Here is a 22,328-nt window from a genome sequence, read left to right on the forward strand (position 1 = left end):
GTCACAGTGCACAACTGTACACGACCCCTATGTACAGTTTTATTGAGGGACTCGATTTGGGGTTCCAGGGTCTGAGTGGTGAGCAAGGTCCCATGGTGATGGTCAGGAGGTAGCAGGCCTGCATTCTATCAAGGACTTATCGCAGGTCAGAGTTCACCGCAGCTGATCTCCACGTGAAGCCATGATAAGATTTTATCTGTCCCCTCATATAACATTGTTACTTATAATCATTGTGGATGTCGGCTTGAAACATGAAATATCGTCTTCAGGCCAGCAGCAAAGATTTCAGCCGCATCCCATTAGTCATCTGTGACTTTTCTACAGTGTCAGAGGCTGTGAGCAGTGTAATGGATGAGCGGGAGTAGTAACTTGGCAGAAGCTGAGCCAGAGTGGAGGTGTAAGGTAGGTGGCCTTGGAGACGGAGTGTAAAGAAAGGCAGCGTGACTCACCAGGAGAGGAGCCTGCTCCACAGAGAGCAGCCCACAGAGCTCCCTCTGCTGACTCCTCTCCACCCGTGGTGCTACGTAGGCCAGTCGGAGAGAGGGAGAGAGAGCGATGGCAAACATGCATGTAGGTTCAACGTTTAAGAATTCACCTGCGGTAATGGTTTTTCCATAAGCCGCCATCGTCGAGGCCGCCCCCCCCCCCCCCCCCGGCTTTTAAGACTGAATCAAATCGATGTCTTCTACATCTGAGGCTGCAAAGGAGCGGGGCCGGCCTCTCTCTGTCTGCACAGCCTCGATAACACCGCTCAATGGGCCCGAGCCACCTTTCAGATGGAAATGGTATATCCAGGGGAAAATTAGACACACTCATCGGGATGGTACTTAGCGCTGGGCGGTGAATGGGCGACGGCTGCGTGGCGGTTGAGGGGTGTGTCGCGCCGTGGCCTCGTCGTGTCACAGCTTAGCTTCTGCAGAGCATTCGGGGCTTCGTGCTTTGCCTTTTTTTTTTTTTTCAGGGTTTGCTAAAAATTGTACACACCCAAACACGCACCCACTGAAACTGTTGCACATCGCAGCACGTAAGACTGGATGCAAGCTTGCAAGTGCAGAGAGTGACTCACCCAAAACCACAGGGGGCGTATGCTACAGACAGCGTGCTAACTTACAGTACACACTCATCACAGCGCCCGTTGGTTCTTCCTGTGTCTCCCCCCCCCTGCTCCTCACATCTCCTCTTTCTACACCTCTTTCTCTCTCTCTCTCTCTCTCTGTCCCTCATTAGCATGCTCGCAAACATGCATGCACACCTGGAGAAACTCAGGCTTAGAGGGAGGATTCACAAAGTGCTGACATGGGAGGCGAACGCTGTGATCAGATTGAGTAGTGGCTCAATCCGGTGAAACCCCCGGGGAACGGTTTAAAATACATCACTCCGCCTGTCCTGAAGATTAAAGCAGAGGGACGTGTGTGAATTCGTGGGTGTGTGTGTGTGTGTGTGGGTGTGTGTGTGTGTGATTTGTCAAAACCAGACAGACAAGTTTTCTCCCTGCCTGTGCTTTTGGTGAATTTACGGCATGTATACAGAGTTTATGTGTCCGTGTGTGAGTTACCTAATGTGAAGCTGATGAGAAGAGCCACTGGGCGGGTGAGGTGTGGTAAATGGAAGTGTCGACATGTGTAACTGCTCCAATTGGCTCTCCGGAGTCGCCCTCGGGGGAAATAAGGGCAGCGGCGCAGGCGGAGATAGGCTGCCACCGACAGAGAGTTATGTGTTTGTCCTACATGTGCACGTTCTCACTCAGATTGATGTCAGGAAAACGCAACAAATGTGCGAAATGTGCAGATACAGAGGCAGTGTTTGATCTATGTGTTGTGGTAGTGGGAGTGTGTGCATGCAAGCTTGTGCGTGTGTGTGTGTGTACGCGCAATTTTAAATTTGCATGGCGGCTAATAATTTGTGTGTGAAGATTTGTCTTTGTTTACATTTACACGTGCATATGTGTGCATGATGTCTGCTTCTGGAGGCTGTGTGTGTGTGTGTGTGTGTGTGTGTGTGTGTGTGTGTGTGTGTGTGTGTGTGTGTGTGTGTGTGTGTGTGTGTGTGTGTGTGTTCGTGTGTGTGTGCAGGCTGTTTGTTCAAGACTTCCTGGGACTCCATATGGTGTCAGGGGTGATAAATGTGCTCTAGGGGCAGCGCTCAGCAGCTGTTTGTGGACTCTCAGCAGCGCACACTGAGTCATGGCCTTAACAATCGACTGTGTAAAGGTCTGTGGCTAAGCGGCCTTCTACCGCACGATACACCCACCACGTTGCTGGTTTCAAACTATACCCGTGACATCACCACAGTCACATATGGTGCCGCTAGTCAGACAAGAACTTGGGCTTTCGGGGTCAGATGCAGTCGCAACAACAGCTAACTCTCTGGAGCTTCCAGGTAAGAAGTGGGATGAACATGACGTATGAACTCTGCTGCGGAAATCACAGAATCTTGTTGTCTTTTCAATTTGACATCTTCATCAGTGTCTTCTCCTCTTTCTAACTCTGAGATATTTGTAATTAGGGCCCGAGCACTGACAGTGGGAGGCCCTATTGAAATTGTAATGATTATTATTATTATTCAGATAAATTCACTTTTTGAGGGCTTCAACATACTCAAATTCTTGCCAAAATTGGCAGAAAGTTCGAAAGTGGTGAATTGACGTATTCTGTAGGAATTTTCAATGGGCGTCGCAAAATGTCTCAATGGTGCCCCCCCCGAGACCCCCGGAATGTGTTCACATTGACCGATCTACACAAAAAACCGATACACAGATGTATCATGACCAGAGAAACAAAAGAGTTCCTAGGTGCAATTGGAAAAACGCAACAAGAAGCCTGCTATTTTGTATTTAGTGTATTCCACATTTTTACTTTGATATACTTGTACCAGGGCTTTCATCAGATCAACTTCAAATTGATATCAGTGTCATCACAACAAGATGGAGATAAAAAGTTACTGAAAGATCGATTTTTTGTCACACGGTGTGACCGTGGCGTGGCTTCAAAGTTTGATTACACGCCCTTAAAACATGGTATTCTGGACCATGAATCCTTCGATGCTGAGCCGTAAACAAACAACTCCACTCCTGCAGTGTCAAAAACGTCTTCTGCAGAGCGGCAAAGAGAGTGGTTCATCCGTTTAAATTCTGTAGGACCAAGTGACAAGACGCTGAACCCCGAATGGCCTCTCTGATAGTGGGGATGTATGAATATTAGGGCTGTCAAAGTTAACGCGTTAATCTATGAGATTATTGTGCCCGAGATTAATGCAATCAAATATTTTTACGCAGTTAACGCAACTTTGTTAACTTCCGGTGTGCGGAAGCAAATTCAGCTCCTCGAGCAAGCTGCCAGCATCACCCTTACTGGTGACCACTGGACGTCAGTCAGCAATGACAACTACCTGGGTGTCACAGCTAATTGTTATTGACAATGTGTGGAAATTTAGATAATTTGCATCGGAAGTAAAAAAAACAGAGCCGTGACATACAGCAGAGAACTGTGCAGAAGAATTCCTCTACGCACTTCAAACACAGGCCGTCAAATGATAAGTCCCGTCTGAATGAGAGCACAGCAAACTGCACCAGGGCAGCAGGAAGAGGCGCTAGTTCAAGATGTGGCCACCCGGTGGAATTCTGTCTTGGAGGTGATCAAACGGATCCAGCGAAACAAGGGTCCGCTTGCTGCCACAGCACAGGACTAAGCTCTCGATGTTGATTGCAACGGAGCTGGCTAAACTGGAGAAGTTGGAGAAGCTACTTGAACCATGCATGGGGGACAGTCAGCTACCACAGTGCCCTGTGAGCGTCTGTTCTCACTCCCAGGTCATATTGTCCAGAAGAGGAGAGCAGCATTGGCTCCAGAGAATCTGGACATACTTGTCTGTCTCAGCGCAATTTATCATACATGATATTTAAATACCTGGCTGCCACTTTATAGGTAGGAGTTATAGGCCTGAGCCTCTTTGAAAACACAGCTCTGTGTGTACTTTTGTGTTTAAAAACATTTCAATTAAACAACACTGTCTAAAGTACATGCTGTCTGAAGTGATTACTTGTTAATTTATAAGATTTAGCCTTTAGAAGAAAAACAAACTTTTAATCGTGGTTAATCTAGATTAATGAATTTCTAAATGTGAGATTAATTAGTTAATTTTTTTTTTAATCTATTGACAGCCCTAATGAATATATACATGTGTATGTATGAATGTGTGTGTGAATGGCATAACACAGCTGTAAAGCGCTTTGAGTGGTCATCGATGCAACAAAAAAAAAAGCGCTATATAATTAGAGACCATTTATTCAGTTTTGCGTCTGTTGTGTGTTCGTAACATCAGAGCGACGCCCACTCGCTCGGGGGGGTGAATCCTTCAGACATATCAGGCTGTATTCTCACATGGACCCATGGACCTTCTCCAGCATATGTCTCCTGACCTTTACGTCTCGTCTTCTGCAATTTCTGCTTAAGTAAAGATTGAGTAAATAACAAGTCCACTGCGTCAGTAACAGACTCAAATCTTTGTTCACATGCCCTCCTGTGCAGAACAGCTGGACGCCACAGCAACCGAGTCTCCATTTTGCTGCTGTATCGTTTCTTTTTATTTAGAAGCATTTATCGAGCTAAAGAGGATTGGAGGCTGCACAGTTGGCTTAGAGAGAAGATAAGGAAACTAGTTCCTTCCCTCTTCTCCTCTTGCTCTTTGATCCTCACCTCCTGCCTCCTATCTCTCTGATTGCCATGTTTATGACAGCTCCCTTTCCTCTGCTCCTCTCGCCTCCTCCCTCAGTGTGGTGTGGCACGTCAGCAGTGCATCTTTGGTCGGCGCAGGTCTGCTCGCAGCGCGCACACGCACTGGCGCACGTGGGAAGACCCACTCTGTGCGAGACACACCCTCCCCCCCCCCCTTCCTTCTAGAGGTAAAGTGAGTGCACCAGCATTCGCGATGAATAATTGAGTTATCTGGCTCCGCGCAGAAATAGCAATCTCCCCGCACAAGTGTGAAAACATCACTCGCCACTAGAGACCTGGGAGCTGGCGCTGCCATGTGGGTCTACACGTGTACGAGTGTGTTTCTGTTTGCATACAAGTCTGAGTCTTCGGGGGGGGGGGGGGGGGGGGTTACAACATTTTAGAGGTGTAATCCCGTAGCCGTCCGATGGTTGGGAAGTTTCTGCATCTAAACTGAACCTCGACCAGGTCAAGAAAGTGTTAGAAACAGAAAACCAAGATATCTGTGAATTAAAAAAGAAAGGGGTCACAAACTGAGCCCCCCCCCGCCCTTCACCCTGTCACAGTGAGTGGTGAGTTGGATCCCTGCAGGCTGTCATAACGGATTTGAGGGAGCATGGGACTCTGGGATGTTTCTGACTCAGTCTTGAGCAAAGGAAATCTATTGGTTTTTGATTACAAAACACACAGCCCGGAGCACGGAGGGTATATATTGAGTTAGTGTTTGAGGCACAGCTGCACAATCCAACACAACGGGCACGCAATAAGTCCAATCTCTGTGAAGCTTCTCTTTTTCTCCGACACTGCGTTAAAGTGGTGTTGAATCATTGTGTTATCATTTCTGTGGTCATAGTTAGTTGCGATGTTGTTTTTCATCATGGCGACTGAAAGGTACTTTGTCCGTCTCCTGTTACAGAAAATATGATTATACAGGGACTGGTGAATGGACTGCGTTTATTTAGTGCTTTCCCAGTCTTATCGACCACTCAAAGTGCTTCACAGTACAAGTCACATTCACCTATTCGTGCAATCATCTCTACGGCACTTCTTTACACAGCGGTTCTTCTCTATAACCCGCCATTCATACAATCGGGGGTCAGTGTGTAGGCAAAGGACACTTCAGCCTGGAATCAACCTGACGCCCTTTAAGCCGCCCACAAATCAGGAATCAGTTCTGTAACGAAGGGGGTTTAAGATGGAGAATGGAACATTTCTAGACAGTTTCCCTTCATATGTGTCGTGCATCTTTAATATTTATATACATTGAATTAAATTTCCAATGCTGCATAAAGAGCGAGACCTATTTTGTGCGATTGTCTCTCTGATTGTGCGCCTCAGGAGATTACACATTTGATCCTCACAACTGGAGGTGCTGCTGGAGCTGTGGCGTTCCGTCTGTCTCGGCGCGGGTTAGACTGACCTGATGTAAGTCAGCTACGAGGCCCCGGCATACACTCTGCACGTCGGGGCGACTCCCGGGAGCCCCTCTGAAGCCGTCGGTACGGTGACACGACAAAGCCGAGGGAGCGGGATCACAGCGAACTGACAAATAAGGCCAAATCTGACAGGCGAATCCTCAGAGCAGCTCCCCAGTCTGACAGATCCTTCAGCGGAGGAGCCAACGCCCCTCATACTCCTTCATCAATGCTATTTCATACCGATACAGTTGGAATGATCACGTAAGCGAGGCTGCGAGAAATAATGAACCTAGCCTCACATGACGGATTTCGTGGCGCCATGTTTACGTACATCAAGGTTAAATAATGGAGGGAGTGGGTTTTCATGGAGAAGTGGCTTGTTAGCTCCATGTGGAGCAGAAACGTGGGTTCGGGCGAACACACAACCAGCTGTTCGGTCTAAAAGCTCCGGGCTCTGCCATGGGGAGACGGTGGCAGATTAAACAGCCATCCTACTGATCCAACCCACACACTTACCAGCCCACTCCCCCCTCCCCCTCATACACACACACACACACATCCGTCACAGTGAAGAGCTGCCGCTATGAGTGACCACTTTATCTTCTGCTTGGCGGTAACGTTAAAGAGGTCCGGTGTGTGTACGGTTGACAGCCTGCCGCCATGATGCCAGCAAACCTGGGGAAAAAGGGGGGGGCGAGGATGAGGTGGGGGCGGCAGAACGTGGGGGGGTATATCTGGGGCAGGCTCTCCCCCCCCCGATGGACAACTCCAACAGCTGCCAGCTCGGATGTGGCTGACTTAAAGGGATGGTGGGAGGATCCTGACATTATCAAGACACTTGTAGATAGTGTAGCTGAAGTGTAGCTGAGGCTGCGGTGCTGTGAACAAAGATTCCCGGCGTCAGCGTGCGGTTGACGGACGTGCCTGACGGCGCGCTCGCGGTGGCGTTTACACTGCGACTGAGATTCAGCGACTGGCGTGCCGTTTGGTTTGGGGCTAAACGCAGTGAGCTTCAGGCCCGAGGTCTTTGCTCCCTCTGTGTTCCTGACAGGGTTAAGACGCTTTAGTGTGGAAACCGTCATTAATCTGCTCGGTGCAGACGAGTCAGGCACGATGAGGATGTCACGACACGTAGGGAGAAGTGTCCCTGGCTCATTTGAAATCCTGTTTGGATGTTTCACGACTTTGCAGCTGAGCGATTGAGCCGCTGCCGCGTTTCTGCGTCTGCCGCACTCGTTCTTTTGTTCTGGTGTTTTCCTCTCTCTCTCCTTCTGCCTGTCTCTCTTCTCCTGACGTTGTCGCTGTGACTTCCTTCTCTCTGGTCCGCCTGTCTCTCGCTCTAGCTCGCTTCTCCTCTTTTTGGTGCTAGCTGGAGGATTGGGAGGGTTTCTCCAAATTGGCACACAGATGAATAATGCATCTAAAGCAAAAGCAGAGAGCTGGGGTTGGATATCTGTCTGTCAGCCGCTTTCTCTGTATCACAGTTATGTAGGGACTTAGGCTGATACTTCAGAGGAGGAAAAAGTATGTTTGTCGCTCTTTTCCCAGCTTCCCATTTACTTCTCCCTCTGTCATTAGCTCCTGTCGGTAAATGTGAGGCGTTTGCACGTTGATGCATCCTGTGAAAAACTCTTGGATTTCTTTTGAGTTTGTTCCCCGACGAGGCCACTATAGTTGTTTTCTGCTGCAGCACACTGTGTGCGTGTGTTGTTTTTTTTGTCCACGCATGTATGCGGGTGTGTGTTTTTGCTTTTCTCCAACTGCAGCGTTACAAAAGCAAACTGCACTCGCGAGCATGAGCTCACAGAAGCACCATCATTAAAGTAATGAGCAGGAAGTTAGCACTGAATTCAACCATAAACATGGAGAGAGAGAGGGGGGAGAGAGAGAGAGAGAGAGAGAGAGAGAGAGAGAGAGAACTGGAGAAAAATAGAGAGATCCTCAATCCCATAAGAATAAATCTTAAATCCTGAATGTTGCCTCTGACTCATTCTGGTTAATTAAGTCAAGTGAGAGGGAAATGGGGTCTTGTCTTGCCGGAGTCTGTCGGATCAGCACTACACTGAATCTGCAGCTTATGAAGTCTCTCACTGGAACGGTCCCCTGTGCTCTCTGGAAGCAGCGGGAGAACAAACTGTATCCCGTCTGTCTCTGAGATTTTCATTAGCTTGACCTGTGCAGCCTCTTTACACACGTTTCCCCTCAGGTTTAAAATTTACATACACATCAAGCGTAAATGCTTGAATGACATTCACCATGTGAGCCGGCAGAGTTTTAGTCATCGCACTTATTCATTTGGCTCCCATTTGTGGTAGATGGTAGATTTTTGCACATCCGGTACTCAAGTTAAGAGACACACAAACACAAACAAACACACACACACACACACACACACACACACACACACACACACACACACACACACACACACACACACACACACACACACACACACACACACACACACACACACACACACACACACACACACACACAGACAACTGCTGCGGATCTCAGAGAAACAAAGAAATCTGTTGAGCAACCTTTGGGATTTTTCTCTGTTGTTTTACGGCGGAAAGATTTCGCCCGCGCGACACAGGATGAGGCAAACCAGTGAAATGTCAGAATCCTGTGCAACTCTAAAAATAAAACTGTGCAACGGTTGCCATTCGAGGACATCACAGGCACTCGATCGGGTGTGGAACAGATAAAACAAACAGTTCTTTATACCCAACAGCAGCCAGAGCGGAGCTGTCAACTGCCTCTGCTGAGAATAGACCAGGGTGGGTTTTACAAATTTGTATGTATTTAACAATTTTAGCTAAGTTTCCGTTTCAGTCAGAGGCAGACGAACAAAGAGGGTCTGTAACGTCACAATCACACAGCAGGACTAAGTGCTGTCATACTTAACGTATAGTTAGTACATCATGTTTTATACATACATTTACATAATACAACCACATGTGAAAACAAGCTGTGCCTTAATGTTTCTGTTAATCGAATCAAATTCATTTTGTGGAGAAAGAACCCAATGTGATGGATATTTGTTGCCATCTCAACCCGCATCTCAAAGGAAAAGGGTGACAACATTTGATATTTTATTAATGTGCAAATCAAAAATACATGTATATATGTTGCTCTGTCCTCATACTGTCTGTGGCTCTAAAGAAAGTGCGTACCTCTACCCAGCAGTTCTCTTAAATTCATTTAAGTCACAACAAATTACTCACAGTGTTAGATATCAGTCCCTAAATACCCTGATTATTTCCATGTGAATAAAAACAATTCCTGAATTCGCCCCTGTTCTGTGGATCCATGCCAGAAGTCGATGAGTCTTTTCTTGAACCAGGTTCCGATCTTTACACCAAACGTTTTGTGGGAATATGTTTTGTAGTTTTTGGGGTAATCCTGTTGACAAACAAACCAACAACACTACGGGGCGAAAACGTACCCTTTGTTTCATTTTTAAAAAATGGCTCTGCAATTTCCCTAAAGACGACTGTTCCCCAACTTTACTCCAAAAGGATTAAATAGCACATTTGCTGTGAACTATTTTCCACCGGAGATTAACACACATTATGTGCTCCAGTGCGTCCTCAAAATAAACAGCGGTGAGGACCATCTCCTCCAGTGCAACAGTTGGTCTATTTCGGAATAACAATGGAAATCTGTGGCAAAACCCTTAATCAGACTTAAATACTCTCATGGGATTTGTTGACAATAAAAAACACAAAACATCATGAGCTTCATCCTTTAAAAAAAAAAAACTGTGATTATGATATAGCAACAGGATCATATTCACATAACAATTAAACAAGTTGTTCAGAGATAAAACCTACACATGTCTCTCATAATAATGTTGCAGAAATTGAGTCGACTTCAGATCATATTTGTTCTTGTTTATGAGATTAGAGTGTTAGTCTGGGACAAGCAGCTGCAGGTTATGATCACTTCATCTGTCATGTGACTGCTGGTTACAGTTCACTTGGTGCTATGGGCACAAAAATGCAACTTGAATTTGTAGTCCTTATTTTGTGTGTTTGTGTGTGTGTGTGTGTGTGTGTGTGCTGTGTGTGAGGCTTAGAGATAGGCATTGCAGCTGATGGCGAAAATGTCAGAGGGTTAAGCTCCAGCCTCTCCACCCACCGCTGCCTCCCACTGCCTCTCTGCCTCTCTTGCTCGCCCTTTTTTTCCCTCTTCTTCTCCTGTCGCCCCATCGCTCCGTGTTGTTATGCATGGCGACGTCCCACAGGGCCGCAGATTGCCGTGGACATGATGTGATTTCTCGCCCGCTCTCGGCCCTGAGCTGCTGTGGTCCAGTCCTCTGATGAACTCGCCCCGCTCGTGCTCTGGAAGACATGTCGTCCTCTGCTCTCCCCCTCGTACTTTCTCTCTCTCTCTCTTTCTATTATCGCCATTTGTTCCTGTCCATCACAGATTACGTGTGCATCGACGAGCCTTCGTGGAAATGGCGTGATGGATTGATTTGGAGGCGGGCCGTGGAAAGGGCAGACCTCTTCACAGGTTGACATCAGTCACAGGTCACTGATGAAGAGGCGATGTGGCCTCTAACTGACGTCTCGGTTGTTGTTGTTAGCTTGTAAAGGGGGACTTGTTTAGTTAATGTAATTATTTTATTGAGCAAGAGCGGTCACACACACTCCTTTATACACACACACACACACAAGCAGCAGTCCGACGTATCTCAAGGGTTTTCTCCATTGTTGCTCTTGATAATAATCACTTAGTTGGATTTGTCCTAATGTGATGACACAGACTGAAAGCTGCGTTCAGGAACATGACGGGCACATATCGGCCTCGCGAATCTCCGGCTACAATTAGGGAAATTGCATGGATGCTGGTTTTGTTAATCCAGTGTTGGGAGGGTAAAGAGGCTTTATATATTTTGGGGGGTTGGGGGGTGGGGGGGGTCCTCCTGTGTAAAGTGCAGGCAGCTTTGTGTGGGAGATTCAAGGAACCGAAACCAGCTAAGTGGGATTCTGAATCGAAAGAGGTGCCAGTTGTCAGCTAAGTACAAACACAAGGTCATAGGTGTTCTGACTGTGGACAGTCATTTATAGGTTGTATTATCACTATGGCGCCTTATGTCATGTGATGTGACACAGAAAAAAAAGCTACACACTCATTACTTGCTTTGTTAATACTAGAGAAATGGAAATTGGTTAAATAATATAGTTATAGTTGCAAGACCTATAAACATTTTTTAAATACTCCTGTCATTGTGGATGAGGGCAATGACTGAAACTCCAGCAGGTAAACGTACTGCAGGCGTACAGTACTACAAGTATGTGTACATGCAGCCAGTATACTCAGAAATGTCATCTGCACTTAAAATCATTCTTTTTTTTTTACTGGTAAGCGATAACTGGATGTTGAATAATTCCAAGGAATACATTGTTGTAAAAAAACCTCCCAGTACAACTCAACATATTTTATTTACACTCAGCCTCTCAAAACTTGTGTCCGGCCTATATGCTTTTTATATGGCGAGCGAAAAATGTTCCCTGAAACATTCACTGAAATCCCGAGTGCAACCTGAACAGGTCGCCGACATATTACAACCACGCCGAACCGAGATCAGGTTACACTTATTTTTTTAAGCTCAAAATCAAAAACAAGTATTGTTGCGACCCAGGAGTAACAGATTTTCATCCAACATTGCCCTAGTGTCCGCAGGCGATAGATGATGGATGGATTGATGGTAAAAGAGCCTCTTGGTAAGGAAACACTTTTTTTAAATCAAACTGATCAGACATTTAAAACATCCACTGTCATCTTCACAGGACCAACCAGTGTGTGGTCGGGGTCACTTTAATACTCAAGTAACGTTTCCTTTTTTCTATTTAATTTACGTCTGGCGAGGTTGAAGAAACAGCAGCACCCACCAAACATGAAAATTAAAAGAGGTCTGTTTAAAAAAAAAAACTATAAAGACTATAAACCTCAAAAACAGTATTTTAGTTCCAATGAAAGATTTGTGGATTCTTCTCGGAAACATGACAGGAAGTGGAGTCTATAAATAGCTCTTGTTGAGCAGCTATTTCACAATAAAGAGGCTGCAGAGTCTATCAGACCCCCCCCCCCCCAGTTTTACATATGAGCATTACCCTGTGCGGCAAAGTTTTACTTTTTATTGTGTAATCCAGAAAATTGCTGTTAGACACAACCGGCTGCCGTTTCGTGTGTGTGTGTGTGAGTGTGTGTGCGTGTGTGTGTCTGCGCTGGGTGCGTTTGTGTGATCTCAGGAGACGTACAGAGGAAACCTTCCACCCTGTGGTCGCGCTGCACCGCTGCATCTTGCTCGCTGCTCCGAGAGTTCTGCTGCCTGCATCCGCCCCTCGACATGTTTCTTTGCAGCGCTCACTTTGACCTCATTATCACCATCATTACCATCCGTATGAGTGCCTGCACCCTTCTTCATCATCACCATCATCATCATCATCACTGATCTCTTTATTACATTGGGCGCCAGCAGCAGGCATCAATAGAGCCATCACCACCGTCGTCATCATTCTCAATGTGCTTCTGAAACCACTGTCATCATTGTTACTGCTGAAATGAAGACGGATGCTGAGAAAAAGAAACTGTGTGTGTGTGTGTGTGTGTGTGTGTGTGTGTGTGTGTGTGTGTCATTGTTGAGCTGATGCTGCAGGGGAGTTGTTGTGTGTTGTTGTACAGAAAGTGCCTCTCCTCATCCAGAGCCATGTTCACCACTTGTGAGCTTCACACACTGTTAAATACGCTGCCAGACATGTGCTCCCATCTTGCGTTGTGTTTCGCTGGCGGTTTCCAAAGCGAGCCCCCCCCCCCCCCCCCGCCCCCCCCTTGTGTGTGTTTCTCCCCTAAATATTTCAGAAGAGGGCTGACAAAATGCAGGCAGCAACAGACCGCTGATGACCTCCTTCTTCTCCTCGCCGCCTCCTCCTCCTCCTCCTCCTTTTTCCTCTCCCTCTCCTCCAACACCTCCCCTCCCCTCCTTTCCCTGAGCTCATCGCACATTCTCCCAGGCTTCCCCGCTATTTTTTCCTCAGTGCCTTCATCTTCCCAGTCTCATCGCTCTCTTTTGCTCTCTCCTCCCTCCCCCACCGTTCACACCCTCCCCTCCTCGTTCCTCCTTTCGCGTTTCAAGTGTGCTCCCCGCTTCCTCCGTCTTTCCGTCCCATTTTCCCCTCGCATCCTCACCCACCTGTCTGTCCTTTCATCCCACTCCTATGCTCCTATAGTCTCATCACCTCTGCGTTACCCTTCCCTTTCATTCCCCCTCTTCCTCGTGTTTCTTCCCTCTCAGCAGCGTTCTCAGCACTCAGCCCCCCCGCCTGCCTGCCTGCCTGTCTGTCTGTCTCTTCCATAAAGGGCTGTCTGAGTCGTCTGCTCTGCTAATTCATTCGCTGTGCATCGCCTCACATATCTGCAGGGTCAGGCAGACAGACAGAGGCAGAGGAGGAGAGGAAGAGACGAGATCTGGAGGAAGAGAAGAGGGAAAGAGGGACTGAGGAAAGAGGACATGCATGAGAGAGGCGGGGGGAAAAGATGCAGTTTTATCTGCAAGAAACAGAAAGCCACAGCCAGATCCTGTGGTGGTACATTCCAGAATCACACACAGTATATACAGTAGCTTCACTCCGCTCGCTCTGTTTGCTTTGTCCCTTCGGATCCCTGATGCTCAGCCTTTTCTCTAATCTAATATTTTAACCATATTGCTGCAATTGTCTCCGTGCCGAGAGAACGCACAGCACATGTAGAGCGTTGTTGTGCCTGTGGGAAATGTGCAGAGTAGCGAGGGCGTGTATTGACAACTGCTCCAGTTCCAAATGTCTTGTGCTGCTCCTTCGTTAACTGTGAAGACATTTCAAATCAAACTGAACACGTCCTCTAGTCAAGTGACATTTTGGATGCTGTGCTCCAGGAGCCGGCTGCACCAGCTCTTTGTAAGCCTATGTAAATGGAGAATGTAAACGTGAACTTAGTGGAGATTCATGCATCACTAAAACCAGATGTACTAAATCTACTAGTTGTTGTGCAGAGATTAGTCGTTGCTCAATACCCCCCCCCCCTTATCTGCCATGATAACCTTATACTGATACCGAGCATTTAGATAAATCATATGAAATAGGAAGAATTTAGATTGTACTCACAAAAGCAGAATACATCACCTTAACTAATCAAATAGTGTCAGTAAGATTAGCATGATCAGATATTTCACACTAAACTTTCCTGCACATATAATAATACCTTTGGTGCTCCGCGTATTGAAAAGTTATAACTATATTCACAAAGGACCCGTGTTGAAGTTGTGTTAGAGGTTGTGACGCGACACTGACTCTGGGTCAGAAATGTCCATAGATGTTATGCAGCCAAATTAAGTAAATCGTCAGTTTCAAATGACAGGTAATAGTTTTCCAAGAAATCTACACAAAGACCCATCATCATCCTCCATGCTCTTATCCAGTCCAGACTCGATTACTGTAATGCACGTTACTCCGGTATCAGGAAGCAAAACATTCAAAGATTACCACTAAATACAACCCCTGCTCCCAGGCCTGAGACACAGACTAAGCCAAGTGACCACATTACACCAATCTCACACTCACTAACTGTTCCAACAGAGGGACATTGACCCAAAGCTCTCTCTCTTTAAACTGTAGCAGAGCGTCATCCTTTTTGAGCAGACAGTACGTTCTCTCCACAAAACAATATTCTGCAGAATAAATTGCCGTTTTCAGACAAGACCTCCGGAGTTTCCCCCAGAGTTTCTCCTTCCAACAACTCCCCTGTAGTATTCAGGTGAGAGGTGGAGCTGGTGGGTGCAGCCGACAGAGGCAGGAAGTGACGCGTTAACTCCGCTGCGGGGATCAAGTGGTTTTCTTTACCTCACACAGACTCCAGCTCTTATCACCTCAAACTCTCCTGATATCTCTGTCGGTCTCTTCTATGTGTGTTTCACCACTTTTCCACTGAGAGATACTTTTATGTCATGATTGCGTCTGTCGCGTATTAAAGGCACCATTTTCTAAACCTAACCCCCCCCCCCCCCCCCCCCCTCCCACTCCCCTGCTGTGTTCTCACAACGAATTCTCCTGACTTTCTACAGATTTTGTACTATGGGGCCAGGCGGAAAAAAAGTGTAGAGCCTCTCGATCGGAGTCGGACATTTGCGTTCACACATGCACGTCCTCCGGAGAATATACGAGCTTCTGCCGAGTTCAGTGCATGTTTGAAAGCAGCTTATGTTAACTGCAAATGTCATTTTAACCCATGGGAGAAAAAAGGGCAACATTTACTCTCAACCCACGCAACGAATCTCAATCCTTTGGTAAAAGTTATTGTAGAAGGTACCTTTAATGCTAGAAAACTGCAGTAATACTAATAGTACTACCTGCATTATGAGCCGCTGATTAACAATTGGAAATCTTGCTGTGAGTGTTTGAGCCACTGCTGAAAGAAAGAGAGTAATTGTTGTGCCAGGCGAATGAAGTGCAACAGCAGTGGATCTGATCCTTCCGTCAATGAGAGACGACTCTGGGGAGCTCGTGGATTTTTTCCCTGTTCAACTAACAGACGACTCGCTCTGGTTAGTCAAACGCATGTTACTGTGTCGTTAGATCTTTTTTTAACAAAAAAGGAAAGAGTGTGATGAAATCTTTTTTCATCACACTCTGAAAAAAGATTTTCAGAAAACCAGCACCGGCTGCTTTGTACGGTGTTCTATTTACTGTGCATTATTCTCCGGGTGAGACAAAAATAGAAACTGATATGTCAGAAAGAGACGGTGACAAAAAAATCCAGAGGCAAACCAACCACACACACGCACACGCACACACACACACACGCACACTTTCTCACCTCGCCTTCTGCAGCATTTCATTTCTTCAGTTTGTTCTTATCTCTCATGTCACTCAAACCTCGTTCTCTTTTCTTTTCTCACTCTTCCCTTATCGCTGCAGGTTTTCCTGAGCAGACGGTGTGTGTGGCAGAGTTTCAGCTCGAGTGGAAGTGACTGAGTGACTGAGTGACTGAGTGAGTGGCTGTCATGGATGACAGGGGAAAAGATGCCGAGGAACCTCCCTACCAGAGCCTGCTTCTCCTGGGAGCCATTGCGGCAGCGTCTGCCTTCGTGGTCACCATCCTGATTGTCCTCGTCTGCGTTGGCTGCCAAAGGTAAGAGGAACGCTCACGTGACTTGAAAAGGCATAAAGTGGGCGGACTGAAATCAGAAAAGAGGACAGCCAGAGTTTTATCAAATCTGCAGCCAGCTTTTCGGGTGCCCTCCCAGATCCCTATTCTCTTTTATGTGTCTCAACTACTTTTGAACTCTTCTCCTCCCTTCTTTCTCTTCCCTCCGTCCGTCCTCGCCGTCTCTTTTATCCTCCCGCTCTGAGCGGCGTGGCGGTAATGAAAGTTAATGGCTTTCGAATGTCAGATCAGATGAAATGATGTTTACAGGACACTGAAGAGACAGGCCAGAGTCAGAGCAGCCTCGCGTCACCCCTCTGAAGCAGACTCCTCAGCAGGCAGTAGCAGTGGAACACCCTGCAGTTTAAAGGGGATCAGACTCTGCGCAAGGCAAGAGCAATGGAACAGCCCGTTTTTTTTTTTCTCCCTGACACACAATCCTCAGGGACCAATCAGAGGCTGCACTGTGGCTTTGTTGCCATGGGATACACAGATAAGGATGTAGGGGAACGAAATGTCAAACCAGCTCATGTCATGGAAATAAAACAACTGCATTGTAAAGATCTGAAGAACCAAATGCAGGCTCCCGACTGGATGGCGGTGATGCTGAGGAGCCGCGTGTTCGGCCGCTCACCTGTTCAAATCCACTCTGTCCTGCACTAATGCCAAAGATCCTGGAAAGAGAAACCTGCTGCTATTGATTTAAAATGAACCCTGCGCGTGTTGTTTTTGAAGCTTAGGCCTGTGGGAGATTTTAGTCTGAAACTCACATGGAGTTCCAGCTCACTGGAGGAGACGAGAGATATCTGCAGTAACACGGAGCAGACACAACTGACCTTGCTACCTTGCTTCTACTGACCAGATTTCAACGGAACTTGGCGGAAGAATGTAGCATGAACCAAGAAAGAACCCATTAACTCTAGTGTTGGTAAAGCTAGCAAGAGTAGCCTATTGAAAATATGCAACAGATACATCCCCTCATCCCTTCTCATCAGCCCTATATTGTCAAAGCTACATAACACACGAAATGTGAACTGATAATTGCTAGAAGCCGACTTTCCCGTGACTCACTCGCTAACTTCTGGGGATCGTCTCTGGTTATGATGATCGGAACCCTATCTTTGATTTGTGATGTAGAGCCGGACAAAAGAAGCAGATCCAGGATTTAGTTTTTTTGGCATTTTCACCCAATTTGCGAGGGAATGATGAATGGGCCCTTTGAAAATATGTGTGAAACAGTTCTGATTGAATTTCAGGGGATTACTGACTTGGCATGTCATTCTAATGCTCAGATATCGTTCAAACTACTTGTATGTTAAGTTGAGTCTATTTGTGTGATTCTCGCACCATCTCGCTCACCTGAAATCTCACACGTTGCGTGATGCAGATCCTCACCCTCCAGTGTGAGAGCAGTTCTCTCACCTGCACTCTGGAGCCTTTGTCTTCTTACTTCTTCTCATCTCATCGCTCTCTCACCATATCAACTGTTTCCTATGGATACAGCCTCCACCGGGGATCCATCAGGATCCACAACACTCCTGTAGATACATTCTTCTCACACCGATGCCAGAGCATGCCTCAGCAAGGAGGATCAGCTTAAAGCAAACAACAACATAATGGTTGTGTGTTTAATTGGTCTTATAATGAAAACTAAAATGGCACTCATTGAGGGCATACCTCCTGGTTGGGTGCGGCTGTGGCTCAAGGGGTAGAGCAGGTCGGCCCCTAACCAGACAGTTGTTGGTTTGACCCCAGTCTTCCCCTTCCACATGCCGAAGTGTCCTTGTGCAAGATACTGAAATCCCCAAATGCCCTTGATCATCCTGAAATCCTGATCAATATGCACCAAGATTTAAGGGATTCTTCCTAACCCACAAATCATATGGAATACATTTATTATAATTGTTTATAATCTATTATTATTAAGACAGACAAAATCAAACAAAAAAAGTAAAGTAGAGTTAAGTTTTTCTGAGGGACATCCTCTACTTTGTCAAAAACCCGACGCACGCTCCCCTCCCTGTTTGACTGGGTTGTTGTTATCAAGCAAGGACATTCGTGCCCTCGCCGGCGCCGGGTGCTGATAGTATCAATGCGCTCTGAGTGTGTGTATGTTCTCTCTCTGTCCACCGGCTCCTGTTGACCTTCCTCACTTTGATGCTGTGTCAGAAAAAGCAAGACCAAGCACCCTCCAGCCGGAGAGAAAGGGACATCTGTAAATATGGTGAGACATGCATTCGTTTTTTATTCTCTCCATCTCCTCCTGCTCTGTTCCCTGTGTGGCGTCCTCCCTCTATGTGCGTGTGTTTGCATGGTTTGTTCCTGTATTGACTTGTCCTTTTTCTGTGTGCGACAGCAGGGCACACTCCGCCATCCCAAACTGAACTCCATGAGCAAATCGGACACCAGGCTGCACGAGATCAATCGCTTTCCCTGCAATGGAAACTGTAAGTGAGGGCCGACAGTTTGTGTGTGACAATGTATGACAAACAACCCCGAGCTGTTTCACCATTTCAGTCCTGTCCCCTCCCTCCTCCTCTTCCTCTCCGTGCAGCTGTTGGTAAGAGCCGTCCAGCCAGTATGGACCTCCTGCTCCTGCACAGTCGCTGCTCCCAGACAGACCTGAGGCCCTCCCATGGGCGCCAGCTACCCCAGATCCCCACCAGTCCCCAGGGATCTGGCCACGGGGAGGGAGGGGAGACGGGAGGAGAAGCGGGAGGAGGAGGAGGAGGAGGAGGAGGAGGAGGAGGAGGAGCAGGGGCAGGAGTAGTGGAGGCCAGAGACCACACATATACCGAGGTGGGCCTGCGCAACAACCCCACCCCGACCCACGGCCTGGACGATGGCCTGTACGAGAGTGTAGGCGTGCGGGAGGGGGACACGGGCCCCAAGGTGCCCTCTGCCCCGCCGTCCACATCATCCAACACGCCAGCTTTAGTGAGGGCTGCCCAGAGCCCGCCAGCTCATTCCAACGGAGGCCGCAATGGAAACGGGCTCGGGAATGTATGTATATACGCGCAGATCCAACACTTGCTTTATACCTTCAAATGCAATGGAACATACAGAGCCAGTCAACTCTGGACACATGTTCGACAAGTATTAGCTGCAGAGGCATTTGATGAAATTATAATAATAAACAGCTAAAACAGATTTTTTTTTGCTCACAGGGAGGCAGAGGGAACGGCAGAGGGAACGGCAGAGGGAACGGCAGGGGGAACGGCAGAGGGAACGGCAGAGGGAACGGCACCATTAATGGTCCGCTGAATGGAAGAGGCAATGGGGTGAGCGCCGTCACTAGCTCCCCTCTGTCCTCTGTTAAATCCCTGGCCATTCAAGAACCGACTGCAGCCGAGTACGCGTCCATACGCAAGTTCAAACAGGTAATGTTATTAACATAAATCACTTGTTTAGGTGACACCCCCCTGTGTTGATACAGTAAATTAATAGTTTGGTTTTTATGGAATTTTTTTACTTTATATTGTCTTGTTTATCAGAAAGAAGTTCAGCCTGTGTTGACACAAACATGCACATGATACCACCAACAAAAAAATGATCAATGATTTGCAGACTTTAAATCAGTTCTGAAGGATTTGTGATTTGATTGGATGAAACGTATTTACTGACATCACACTGAACCAGAGACTAGAGCTATCAGGGTATTGGATGTTTAATGTATTTTAATAACCCTGCATGTAGATATAAAAAAGAATCCATTATCTTATCAGGCTTTGACTCATTAGGTTAAATTAACATAATTGGGAGATCAGTATCGACACTCCCGCTGAAGACGCAAAAAAAAATCCTAAAATGCTCCGTGGACTTTTTTTGCTGCGTGCACATTTATAGATAATGTTTTTCTCTGTTGCCTCGATGTTTGAAGGTTGACAAGACGAGCAGGAAGGAAAACAACGGGGCCGACAGCCAGTCAGACAGCCAGTCGAGCGTGAGCGACTCACCCTCCGCTGCTCCTCCTCCCCTGCATCGCAGTCAGGAGTTTCCACGCAAGCCGCTGGAGCCGTTCCACCTGCACTCCTTCCCAAAGGTACAGGAATCATCGGTTCAATATGCTTCCCATCAACCTCAGACCCCCCCGCACGTCACTGCCAAAACCCTCCACCCCCTCCGTGCTGTAAGCCTGCCCGCTCACCACCAGAGGCCACTGTCCACAAGCAAACCGCTCCTCATGGTTACGCTTGAGGATTTCGATTATTTTAGTCAGTCACTGGCTTCAAATGAAATTATACCAGCCGTTTATACTTTATTTAATTTATTTTCATTTATTGTTAGTGTCCATGTGTGAACAAACCTAATAGCTACCTCCCAAAAATGTATTAACTAACCAACTTTAATCAATCAATCAATCATCACTTTATTTGTGTCACACTTTTCCTAGAAGCAATGTAACACAAATTGCTTTCCTGAAGAATATAATACCACCAAAATAATAATATACTTCCAGCTGGGTTGAGTTTTAACAGTTAAGGGCAGTGGGGAAATAGAGACACAATGCTCGGATGGTGATCAGCCTTTTCCTGTGTGTTTGCTGACACACACACACACACACACACACACACACACACACACACACACACACACACACACACACACACACACACACACACACACACACACACACACACACACACACACACACACACACACACACACACACACACACACACGTCTGCTTTTGTGTGTATGATTTTGTCTGTTTTCCAGAGCAAAGAAAACCCATGACTTTCTCTTTTGTGTTTGTGATTAAAGGAGACTTATAAACTATTTTGCTTTAGCTGTGGATGTCGGCCCCTCTGCTGACCTGCACATTTAATCCGCGTGTCTTTTAAATCCTTGATAGTGTGTGTGTTTGTGTGCATGTTTGCGAATACGTGAGTTTCTTCCGCCCCTTTGCACTGTGCTGCGCAGCACGGCATCACAGTGGCCAGAGTCGAGAGTGGAAGGATGTATTATGTAAGAGCTTGGCAGGCTTCCAAGCTGCCTGTCTGTGTGTGTGTGTGTGTGTGTGTGTGTGTGTGTGTGTGCGTGTGTTCTCATTGAATCAATCAGCAAGTCTCTCTAGAAACAGGCTAACAGGTAGCCAGCAGCCACTGTTGCGATAAATAATGGTCACATACTGAAGCCATTTACTCTGCCGCGGCTTCTATTACTCCCCCACACTGCACAGGAGGAGCTTATAAACGTTTAATCATCCTGGTCGCATGTGCACATGCCACCTCATGCTTTCTAATTGCTTTCTAATTGCTCTCCAGCAGCAGTAGTGATAGAAATTTAACAAAAGCAGTTACTCGTTTTCTTGTTGTTTCCCCACATCCAGCCTGGTTTTCTGCTGTTTCTCGGTGAAGGATCGTGAATAACTGCTATTAAACGGCCAGAAAATGAAGATACGATACAAAAATCTTCACTGGGACCTCGTTAGAATTACTAGTTGCATTCGACAGGGGGGGGGGGGGTGGGGGGGGGGGGGACTAAATGGATTTGTGTCGAAAACCTCGAGGAAAGATTATTCACAGAGGGTGGAGAAACCAATAAAACTCTTAATGAACGTTCAACAATTGAGCAGGCAGTTCCTTGACACTTGCGCAGCACGAGCCATTCAGTAATCTGCTCTGGTGACACTTCACTCAGTAGTAACAGAAACATAAAGCTGTGGCAACAGAGGAGAGGAAATGTCAGTAGCATCTGATTCCAGTTAGGAGCTGGTTTCAGAGCAGCTGCCAGCTGAAGAGACTGTTTTCCAACGCCCACTCTCTTGATGACGGTGCCACTTGCTGCTTTGTTTGTTTGGATCGCGACATTAAAAGCTGCCCTGGGAGAGCGCAACAGGAACACATGGATATTGAAATAGAGACATCTCTCATCAGAACGCTGCAGAGGTGACACTTTTATGACTCGCACCTCGTTTTGTTGAGAGCAGTACTGACCAAATCTGATAAAAAAATGTTTTGCATATTATTCTCACAGTTTAAGTGTGTTGTCATTCATGCAG

General features: G+C 46.9%; 1 protein-coding gene across 4 annotated transcripts in view; it reads left to right on the plus strand.

Moving 5' to 3' along the window:
- The window catches only part of LOC128442528 (WAS/WASL-interacting protein family member 1), a 40,717-nt gene that overhangs the window by 10,654 nt on the left and 7,735 nt on the right, over positions 1–22,328 (plus strand). For 2 of the 4 annotated variants that reach the window (XM_053425019.1, XM_053425021.1), the window contains exons 2-7: positions 16,096–16,309; positions 18,494–18,548; positions 18,681–18,771; positions 18,879–19,327; positions 19,492–19,704; positions 20,205–20,366. In XM_053425019.1, the coding sequence (XP_053280994.1) occupies positions 16,182–16,309; positions 18,494–18,548; positions 18,681–18,771; positions 18,879–19,327; positions 19,492–19,704; positions 20,205–20,366 (1,098 nt within the window). In that variant the 5' untranslated portion in view covers positions 16,096–16,181. Of the gene's footprint in view, positions 1–2,100; positions 2,380–16,095; positions 16,310–18,493; positions 18,549–18,680; positions 18,772–18,878; positions 19,328–19,491; positions 19,705–20,204; positions 20,367–22,328 lie in introns of those variants that run through there. The other 2 variants (XM_053425020.1, XM_053425022.1) reach the window with 2 other exon arrangements.

Source organism: Pleuronectes platessa, chromosome 6 (genome assembly GCF_947347685.1).
Source record: "Pleuronectes platessa chromosome 6, fPlePla1.1, whole genome shotgun sequence".
Classification (NCBI taxonomy): domain Eukaryota; kingdom Metazoa; phylum Chordata; class Actinopteri; order Pleuronectiformes; family Pleuronectidae; genus Pleuronectes; species Pleuronectes platessa.